General features: G+C 43.1%; 1 protein-coding gene across 1 annotated transcript in view; it reads right to left on the bottom strand.

Annotated features, from left to right (window-relative positions):
- Positions 1–11,458, bottom strand: part of prex2 (phosphatidylinositol-3,4,5-trisphosphate-dependent Rac exchange factor 2) — a 160,083-nt gene that overhangs the window by 47,407 nt on the left and 101,218 nt on the right. Inside the window, exons 26-33 of the mRNA XM_084048787.1 lie at positions 10,944–11,123; positions 10,612–10,706; positions 8,607–8,689; positions 6,385–6,475; positions 3,593–3,721; positions 1,955–1,996; positions 821–918; positions 1–14 (exon numbers count right to left, since the gene is read on the bottom strand). The exon at positions 1–14 is cut by the window's left edge and continues 133 nt beyond it. Of these exons, the coding sequence (XP_083904913.1) occupies positions 1–14; positions 821–918; positions 1,955–1,996; positions 3,593–3,721; positions 6,385–6,475; positions 8,607–8,689; positions 10,612–10,706; positions 10,944–11,123 (732 nt within the window). The remainder of the gene's footprint in view (positions 15–820; positions 919–1,954; positions 1,997–3,592; positions 3,722–6,384; positions 6,476–8,606; positions 8,690–10,611; positions 10,707–10,943; positions 11,124–11,458) is intronic.

The following is an 11,458-nucleotide window of genomic DNA, read 5'->3' as shown; positions in this document are numbered from 1 at the left end:
CCCACATTGTGGAACTGTTAAGTAGGGAATACAGGTCAGAATTGAAATGATTATTGGATCGGTGTATTCACATGCACACGCACGTACGTGCGCTCGCGCACACACACACACACACACACACACACACACACACACACACACACACACACACACACACACACACACACACACACACACACACACACACACACACACACACACACACACACACACACACACACACACACACACATAAATAAGTCTTGGAAGGTGGCTCTCTAATAATAAGACTCAAAGTGACTGCAACATTTTAAATAGAAAATGTATGAATTTAAAAATAAGAAATATGTTGATATACAGTACTGTAGAGTCAAAATGCATTTCTTTAAGGGTCTGTACTGTACAAATGCCCTGGTAGGGGGGATGTGTACAGAATCAATGAGCAGAGTATTGGTTACAGTGTATTTGCAGAACCTGTATAGAATATAACACTGAACACCAAACAAACTTTCTAAGGCAAAAGCCAAGCATCCAACTGAACCCGTCTTGATCTTTACAGTCTTAGTCTTTATAGTTCACTATTCTTGTGATTGTCTTATTTTACTCATAGATTGTGAATGTAAAACAATTACTGCTGACACTAATCCCTACATTTCCTCTATAAACACAGTCAATTATTCATTATTGCAATAAGAATTATGATGAATAATTAACTGTATTGACAGTAACAGACTGTATTGACAGTAACTATGAGAGTGTGAAAATGGACTCAAATTAGGCCGCATTTTTACCTTCTCAGAGTTAAAGGATTGTGTTATTCATGTAGAGAGCAGTGTTTTACCTGGTTGAGCACAGCCAGGAGGTGTTGTGAGAAGGCACACACTGCCGCCACCAATGACTGACAGAACACCATGTCACGGCGTAACTGGATCTCTGAGTCTGGGGCAGAATATAATGTGAGAATATTTGAGAGTTGGAAAAATGCAGGGATGAGAGGGAGAGAGAGATAGCATTGAAGGTTGATATTAAAACATAAATGGTTATGGCGGTGGTAATATACTGTGTAATTTAATGCTCTATATAAAAGTAAGTGAATAGATGACTAGACGTGTAAAATGACAGGAAAAAAGGTTGGGAGGTAGAGAATGAAAGAAATTAGGTGGCATTAGTTGGTGGTATGATAACTAAGCTGACTTATTTGGGTCAGTTTATTCAAGGGGGCAGTTTCTGGAGCTTTAAAGATGGTAATTAAAAGCCTCAGTCAATTTTATCATCCTCCCCAGGATATTAAATATTCTATCAGAAGTACATGAGAGCACATGACAGGTGTGCCTGAGCGGAAAATAATTGGCTGCCATAATTTCCTGAAAAATGAACACCCCTCCCCACTCGGGCGAGGGCACCAAAGAAGTTTATCAGTTTTCCGAATGATCTCGCAAACCCCTCAGGAATTCATAATGTGCAGCATTTAGTGGGTGCAGATTCCTCTGACACTATTAGCCATTCCCTCTATTGAGTATTGAATTTTTCTGCGCGGTTATTATTACTCTGTTTTTTTAAGCGGTTCGAAAACGGGCGCCTGAGGCCTGTTCACATCAGCATAATTCTAAGACGAATTTGTGTCTGACTGTGGTAGTGGTATTATTGCCAAGAGCTAAATATAATATGGATCAGATGCCATGTTAGTTTATGATTTAGAGGAGTTGTTGAGCTCATAACAGTAAGCATGTCTGCTTTGAAGTTGATATTTCTGTCTTTGTTACCACTGACTACTACTACAGTATACATGAGTGTTGGAACAAAGAAGTGGATCCTGCACAGCTTGCAGATATAACATTTATTTTAATTTAATTAGGTAACCGCCTCTTTTTCTATCTTTCTTTCTCTATGCCTCTCAAACTATACAAACCAATACTATCTTTATTAGTTTGTATAGTATAGTCATATGAGATCAGACACAGAGTATAGGACCAACCTGTATACTGAAGTAAGACCAAGAGCACTCGTGTCTTCACCTCTAGGAAAAGGAAACAAACAAGATCATCAATCAAACATTAATGATCAAATAATACCCCAGACGTCCATATATAAACTCCCTAAAAACCTTTCCTCCGCTGCTGTGTCTGCACATTACGGCTGTGACCCATAAGGCCAGCCAAGCCTGCAGAAGCCATAAGCAGTGTGGGAGACATGACCACTCTCCTTCAGCCAAGGCAGCTCCGTCCCAACTCCCTGGCTGTTTATCTTCACATGTGAGGGAAGTCCAAACATCATAAGGCCAGGCACAGAGAAAGATAATAACATAAATCTGTATTGTTTATATTCATATCAGAACGACTGGTACTAATGTACAGAACAGTAAAAACCTTGGCAGGACGTTGCTCAAAGGAATAAAAAGCTATTATGACGAGAGGTACAGTACAGCAAGCAGTGCACACAAGCCAGGCTGCATTAGTTCTGCTCATAACGGCCAGCTCATCTTTCCCAGGAGTATAATGTGACTAGCCAAGGATTTAGGTTGTTTGTATGTGTGCCTCTCTCTGTGTGTGTGTGTGTGTGTGTGTGTGTGTGTGTGTGTGTGTGTGTGTGTGTGTGTGTGTGTGTGTGTGTGTGTGTGTGTGTGTGTGTGTGCGTGTGCGTGTGCGTCTCTGCTTAATCTGTGCGCCAACAAACACAAAAACCACGCTCCCATTGGGGACAGGGGAAGGCTAAGGTCCTTGCCTAGATAAATAGTGGTGAATCAAGGAATGCTCACAGCGCACAGGTCCTCAGCTCTATAAGTCACTGGGCTTCAGGCCCAACTGTTATGACTTTCCAGTTTATGTATGGAAGAGCTCAGGGAGATCAGTGTATTTAGTAGTCTGGGAGAGTTATGTTTGCAGTAAATAAGATGCAGGACACTGGAGAATTTGTCAATGTAACATATAGATATTAAATATGACCTCCCATGTACTGCCAGTATTACAAATAGTGCATGTACTGTAACTATGTCTGAGCATGTGCATGTGTGCATGTGGCTGAAGACTTGTGTGCGCGTGTTAGTGTGTGTACATATGGACAGATGCTTGTAGATCTTTGAATAGCGGAAGTATAAAATAGGGCTTAAGTGGTTAATGATCATTAATTACACTAATTACATTAATTACAATAACATAATATATGTGATTCTGAAAGTTTATTTTGTACTTTGACTTAAGTAAGTAATTTACTTAAGTCAAATGCAGGACTTTTACTTGTAACAAAGCATCTTTACATCTTTTACTTAAGTCCGAAATCGGAGTACTTCTTCCACCACTGGTAGACCAAGGGTTCCCAAACTTTACAGGCTACGACCGCCCCCCAAAAAAAAACATATTTGTACTGGGAACTCCACACCCTGACAAGCATTTGGAATAGTAGGCATTACATTTAGTTTGACTCAGTTCCACAGATAAATATTGTGAAAATAGCCAAACTACAAGCTCACAACGCCTCGCAGATCGTCTATTTTCACAACGTTTGCCACTTTCTCACGTAATGCGTACACTAATCATCTGGGGACCCGCCAAAATAATTTGGGGACCCGACCCCCAGTTTGGGAACCATTGTGGTAGACGGAGACGCGCATGCTAACCTTCAACAAACTTGGCAATGGTGTGCGTGAGGGTTTGAACGCTGCCAGGCAGATTCCAGGGATCCTGTTTGACGTGAAGACGGAGCTTCTTAGTGCAGTTCACCCTGGGCTCCATCTCCTGCTGGAACTCTGATAGATGCATACACACACACACACACACACACACACACACACACACACACACACACACACACACACACACACACACACACACACACACACACACACACACACACACACACACACACACACACACACACACACACACACACACACACACAGATAAACAAATTAGTTTGGGCCAAATAGAGTTATGAGGCAGAGTTTTTGCATAAAGTGAAAGCAGATTATATGACAAACTGCCCTCATCCACCTCTTGCATTATTCATGAGTCAGAAAAGATGGAGAGAGAGAGACAGTGGAAGAGGAGAGATGTTCTATTGGTGGGACTCAACTCATTATTTTACTCTTTTTCCCCAATGAACTTCTGCCCCTCTCTTTTTCCATTATATTCATCTGAGGGAACTTCTGTCTCTCTCACATTCTAGCTCTCTTTTCTCCATCTCTCTCTCTCTCTCTCTCTCTCCCTCCCTCCCTCTCTCTCCATCGTATCCCCCTTCCATCTATCCTGTCTTTCTCTCCTAATGTAGTCACCAAACGAGACCCTGGTGTTAATGAGTGCTTCATTATTCAGGCTGTTTCATTAGTGTGACCCAATACAGAAATTCGGTTTCAGACTGTCTGGTATCTCGTCTCATCTTGGCAGTGGCAGAACGCTAACACAGGAGCACGTCAATCTGATGCTACTGATATAGGAACGAGACAGAGGGGCTTGTAATGTTTACTTTGTTTGAGTTTACTTTGGAAACCGAGAGGGAGCTCAGATATGTGATAACAGGGTGGCCCTTTCAGGGAGGCTTCAAGGGGATTTGACATGTGTGTTTGTGCTTGTGTGTATCCGAGACGAGTGGTGTGGCATAGCGTGTGCGTGCGTGCGTGCGTGCGTGCGTGCGTGCGTGCGTGCGTGCGTGCGTGCGTGCGTGCGTGCGTGTGGTGCGTGCTTGTGTGTATTTTATATTTGTATGTTTCTGTACTGTATGTACACGAACACACATGACCAGATACAGGAATGCTCCACTTAGTTAGATAATCCTATTTCAACCACACACACACATAACTGGCACAGAAATGAGGGCATTTGGTTATGCACACAAACACCCTCATTCACACAGATATCCGCAGACCCATATAAACAAAAACCCACTTTCAAATCAATGTATTCACACTCACAAGAGACCGATATGAGAGGAGAACTGGGTGTGAAATGGGGATGTGTGTTTGGACGATCCACATTTGAAAACATACCACATAACTCATTAATCTGCTCCTGTGCTCAGACTTACAGTCAGAGAACCTCCTTTGCCTTTTTCAGTAATTCACATTCAAGGACACAGAGCTATTTTGTTTTGGTTCTATTAGACCTGAGCGAATGCCTTATACTGTATGCTGTTCTTTGCCAAGTCTGGCGACCTTGTGTTTATCACTCAGACACAAAAACAACCATGCCTTTGAGCATTGCATTTTGCTATCTAATCTCCAAAATGAGTCGACTCATCGAAACAGAATTCTATAGACACAGCCATTTTATTTTTATGCCAGGAAGCGATGGAGATACATTTAGCTTCTCCAGTTCCTTCTACAGTTTCCAGTAAGAGATAATATAAAGCAAAGCAATGGACAATGTTGATGTTATACATCAGCAGGTGGCAGTGAGACAATACAGTTACAAACCAAATCATGCGGACACAAGCATTCCTACGGTGACACCTTCCCTGCTGGCTGATAAGCAACCCTACAATAAACCACAGGGCGGAGGTGAGTAGACACTAAAGTGGGCACTGGTCCCATTCCATTGTGCGCTGAAGAGAGAACAAGGGCACAGTGGGATAGCTTTGGGGTAACAGGGGACGATGGAAATAAAATAAGGGAGAGATGAAGGACAGAGGAGGATGGGAGGAATGGGACTTTGCCCTTTTCAGCAGCTGGAATCTACCTACCACCCCCGTACACACACACACACACACACACACACACACACACACACACACACACACACACACACACACACACACACACCATGACAGGATGTTGCAGCTCCATTGCGCGGGAGGCTGCAGTGTTTTCAGTGTGAGCTATGTTTTCTCTACAGTGTTGTGTATCTGTGCATGGTTGGATTCTGGAGTCCCTCCAATGTTATCTTACTTCTCCCAGTCTCCACCGTGCAGCCCAGCAAGGCCTCTGAAAGCACAGATACAACTACAATACACCCCCCCCCCCCCCACACTCACACACACAGTAAAAAAGAAATCACCATATTTACAGGAAACCCATAGGCAGAAATAAAACACAGAGTTTGACAGGAAAGTGCAGGATGGCAGTCAAGAAAGAAAGAAAGCATCAGCCTTTTATTTCACGCTGAAAGATTAACTTCCATGTTTGTATGTTATTTTTTTCTATTTTCATATACAGTACAGGCATAAAAAAATGGTTTCATAAGAGAAACACCTGTTATTGCTCAAGCGGTGATGCACTGTGAAACGACATGGTGTCATGGAAGAAAAATCTCAAAGTAGACAGATGCAGGTTGAGAGCAGAACAGAGCAGGAAGTGGAGAGGAATGGGCTTGACAGGGCCGTGCACGAGAGAGAGGGAGAGAGAGAGAGAGTGAGGGAGAGGGAGAGGGAGAGGGAGAGGGAGAGAGAGAGAGAGAGAGTGTGCTGTCTTTAGAGTACCTTGTAATCCTCGGCCAGGCGTGAAACACTTGGTCTGCTCAAAGGCTCGAGCGACCACGGCGCCTCTCAGCATGCTTATGATAGAGTCCACCTTGAAGGGAGGGGAAAGGATGTGATTGTGGACATACTGTAATACTGTGCATGAGTCAGGTTCACAGGATCCAAATGCTCAACGCAATGTGTCTACATGCGTGTAAAGCTGGCAGTTAAGTGGAAGGGAAGGCAAAAAGTGCTGCCTGCACACATACAGTATAACACAACACATGGTCTGGTCGCTCTCTCCCCTCTCTCTCTCCCTCTCTATCTCACACACACACACACACACACACACACACACACACACACAGTCCCACAGAGACCCAGTGAATACAATTGCTATGCAGTATATAAACAAAGCGTGGGGGGAAGCTGCTCTACAATAAAACAAATGGCCGGAAGCAGCTCAGAACTGCAGAGGCAGCACAGCGTGATTTCGGCTCTTTCACTGCCGATGGAGACGTCCTCATTCAAAAACTTTGTTAAAACGCTTCCTCGCGGGTATCGCGTCAGAGGAAAAAGGGTCACAGCCTCAATGTCAACCTTTGCCCAGAAGGTTACAGGCAAGGTCAAGGGTCACAGCTTAGGGCATATCCCAATTTCCCTTTCCTACGCATGAACCATGACACGAAAGCAGCAGGGGTCAAGGGTCAAGAGAGGAGAAACATACATTTGCTAATGTGTTTCCATACAGAATCAAAAACAAATACAAGTCAAAGTTACTGAAAATGTAGTAATTATCTAATATGGCCAACACACAAATGTGTGTGAGGAGGAATTAATTGGCATAATGACTAAATTGGGGAGAAAACGGGGCAAAAAAAGCGTTTCAATCAGACTGCCCTGATGTCCCACAAGCGACAGTGTGCTGCTGTGCAGCGATGAAGTTCAACCCTCAAACATTTGTTCGCTCTATCCACATTTGAACGAGTTTTTGCGGCTGTGTCCGAAACACCCCAAACAATTTGTATTGGTCACTGCTCTGCGCCCATTTCTGGAATGACTGTCAGGAGCTTTATTAAGAGTTAAAGGGGCTACACCATGAATTAAAAAAATAAATAATAATATTTAATATCATATTGTTTATGTCCCTCAAACGTTTTTCAAAAGGTTTGAGCCTAAATCAAGCCTCAGATATACTCATTCCAACTAACTTCTCTCTGGCTTATAAAGCACTTTCACCTGCAATACCACATTGTCCTGTTTGGCACGGGGCGCTATTGAGCCAGTTTGTATGCATGTTATGTCCTGGTTCTGTGTGGAAAAGGTTAAAAAAAAAACGGGAGGAATTGTTCCCAGACGTGACATAGGCAGGGGGAACAAATCTGACGGACTGTTTTCAGACCAATTTACATAAAAAACACAGATAGCCTATGATAGCCTGCATGCTCGAAGTCGGGTATTTGTTGGAACAGAATTGAGGTGGGGGAGACCAAAAACACACAAAAATGAAGAAAAAGTTAAAATTCATGGTGTAGACCCTTTAAGGAAAAACTATTTGATGCTCAAATGGCATAGTAGATGCTGGACGGACAACAGGATTGTTTGAACTGTCTAGGCATACTGTGTGTTTGTGCATGCATGCATTTAAGGAGTACATTTCTGTGTGTGTGTGTGTGTGTGTGTGTGTGTGTGTGTGTGTGTGTGAGTGAAAGAGAGATTGTGTGTGCACCGTAGCTTGGTGAAGAGACATTACTCGATCCTCTCATTCATTGTTATTATTTATTGTCATAATTATTCGTTTGTTTGTTGTTTGCACCCCTATTTAATTTGACTGGTTCGGGCTATGGTTGTTATGACAGGCAATGCTACAGTACATGCTGTATCAGAACAGTTTCGCGCACATTTTCGTCAACAGTTGGCCTCGTCCGCTGGCTGTCAGGAACCGGTGTTAGCAGCTCTACCTTAAGGAACTACAGGGGACCATCATTAGTTACACCACACACCAGTCTCATGATTTAAATCATGTGTCACATGCCATGTCATTTGACGTAATTCATTAGCCATACCAACCAAAACAATTACGTGTCATACATCATCCACCATAGGTCATATGATGTAAGTCACAAGTCATACATCTTCTGTCCAACATCATTTATTTACACATCATTAGTCACAATCCCCAAGTCATAATTCATTTGCTTCATTCATTCATATGGTTGGTCGTCAGTGAGCAAATGACTCACCTGGCTGAAAAGATGTTCCAGGAAGCTGTGCAGTTTCTTCTGCTTGTCATGGGACAGCCAAACACTCGTGGGCATCTCATCTCCTACAGGGGAGCATTTCAGCATTAGTCAGTACCGTATCGTTGCTGTCGGGCAGAAAACTTTTAACTCCATATTTCTTGTTTTTATGGGGGTTTTTTTCATAAATGAATGCCCTATAGTAAGCTTTGTCAAATGACAGCGTCACCCAAGAATAACGGATTGCCGAATAGCCGATCTACAAGCTCACAACACGTCACAATGTGATGTTTTGTGAGCTTGTAGAGCTGCTATTTCTTCTATTCTTAAAAAAAAAATGAAAATAGCAATGCCAGGTTGAAAATGGTTCATGCTGTCTGTGGGTTTTATAAAGATTTACCCAATGAAAAGTTTAAACAAGAGATTGTGACTGCAAAATAATTACATTCAATCAATTGGAACACAGGGTTTTCATAAACATGCATTACATGCACAAAACACAAACATGAAACACATGCAATTGTGAACGCACACACACATGCGTTTGCTTGCAAACATACACTTCAACACAAACCTCTCCCACCACGTGCACTGCTGCTCAATTAGCATGTGTTATCAATTTAGAATCAACAGAGGCATGTTTTGGCAGGTCTTAAGTGAGTGTCGTGTGTGTCTGAATGTTTTAAGTGTGTGTGTGTGTGTGTGTGTGTGTGTGTGTGTGTGTGTGTGTGTGTGTGTGTGTGTGTGTGTGTGTGTGTGTGTGTGTGTGTGTGTGTGTGTGTGTGTGTGTGTGCACGTGCGTGTGATTAACTTCTGATGAGGGCATATCTGACATCACACAGATGTGAAGTGCGGACGTGACTGTGTGTGTGTGTGTGTGTGTGTGTGTGTGTGTGTGTGTGTGTGTGTGTGTGTGTGTGTGTGTGTGTGTGTGTGTGTGTGTGTGTGTGTGTGTGTGTGTGCGCGTGACAGAGACAGCTACAGTACGGAGGGAGAGACGAGGGGGGGGATATTTGACTGGACACACAGCTGTGGAAAATGTTAACCGAAACCCTTGTGAGTGCTGTGGCCGAATGCCTGCCATAATCAATTAGTTTCATCTTCAGGCCTTGTTTTTGTTCTTGGGCCCTAAAAGGTATAATCATGCAGTTAGATTGTAATCATGACCTGTCAGTTATGGGACCATCATTCTATGTTGTGGTCGTCCAGGGCTGGGGATTACAGCGTTCAGCTGGAGCCATGACTTGTGTTTTATCACAGCGTGGTCTTGTTGTAAACAGAATATTCTACTCGAACAACCGCAGCCCTTTAAGACGATACACTGGACCGCACGTTTGTACTGTAAAAAGTCCACGTCATGCAGGCTTTTTATTGGTTGCGTGTGTGCCAGTGTGCCTTCTAAACCCATTGGGCTGTCATGTGTAAGTGGTTTTGAGCCATGTACAGTAGTGAGTTTGCAAAATATAGTGACTTTTATTGTATAAACTTCATTACATATATGTGGGCGTGGGGAGGTAATGTGGAGTCATTGTCCCATAAAATTGTTGCCCCTGTATCACACTTGTTTTCATAACCATACTCTGCATTCACAGGCACTGTGTTGGGCACTGTCCTGTCATGTGGTCCACTTAACCCATAAGTTAAGTGGACCTAAGTTTTCTGAAAAAGGTAATTTTTAATTACAAAACGTAATGTTGCTATATACTGTATACAGCAACAACTACACCAAAAGGGGTTCCCGGATTGAAAGGTATAGTCACGTATTGGTGTCTAAATGGATTAATGTACTCTACATCAGAGGTTCTCAAACATTCTCATGTCAAGGACCCCAAAAGTAATACTTATTTAACTGCGGACCCCCATAAGAGAAGATCTGTCAACATTTGGCAAGATTTGACATTTAAAATAAAAATGTGTAAACCTTTCCTGTTCCTTTTGCTGGGGACCCCGTAAGTGTCTGACATTGAAAACCAGTGTTCTACATTATACAGTAGATAGTGTACTGTACCCGAGTCCATGTCATCGCTGTGTACATAGGAGCTACAGTGGCTACTGCAAATGCTGGTGAAGGAGACGATAGAGTTCCTGTTGCTGTTACAATCACTGTGGAGAAGCAGGTAGAGAAGACAGCCGTTACGCATCATCGTTCATTCTTTTAACCCTATATTGTACCAACATAGATGGACAAACATAGATCTTTTCATTACTTCCTCCTTCCTTCTCCTGCTATTTCTGTGATTAGTAATATTTCATCCTCTCTAATCCATTTCTGTCACCCTGTCTCTGAATCTTTACTATCTCTATTTTTCTTTATCCATCCGGACTTCTTTCTCACGTCACCTGTAGGAGTCTCTGTTGCTGATGGTGTCATGTCCGGAGTCCTCCTGCTCATCGCCCGCTACATTGAAACACACCTTCTTGCCGTTTCTCTCTCCCCTCTCTCCCTCGCTCTCTGCAGAGATGTAGGTCTCTGGGGTCTTTGTGTCCGACGTCGGGGGGTGAGTGATGGAGGACAGGAGTCTGACGGAGTGGCATTCACAGAAATGAGGAGAGAAAGGGGAGAAAGGAAAGGACAAAATAGAGGAAGAAGAGCGATAAGGGTTATACAAAACACAGCTATACAAGTCGCACACACTCAGGAAAGACGGCTTCTTTGATAGAGGTTTGCGCATAGACTGCACACACACACACACACACACACACACACACACATTCCTTCCTTCAGTCAGTACACACATGCCTGTGTGTCAGTGTGGACTGTACATTTGTCTCAATATGACAAAACATGTTTTTACCTAGCCTTGCAGGGTCTTCTTATTTGTCGTGTGTGTGTGTGTGTGTGTGTGTGTGTGTGT

Source organism: Gymnoscopelus microlampas (assembly GCF_963454915.1).
Source record: "Gymnoscopelus microlampas genome assembly, chromosome: 22".
NCBI classification, from domain to species: Eukaryota; Metazoa; Chordata; class Actinopteri; order Myctophiformes; family Myctophidae; genus Gymnoscopelus; species Gymnoscopelus microlampas.
This window is presented reverse-complemented; position numbering and strand designations above follow the sequence as displayed.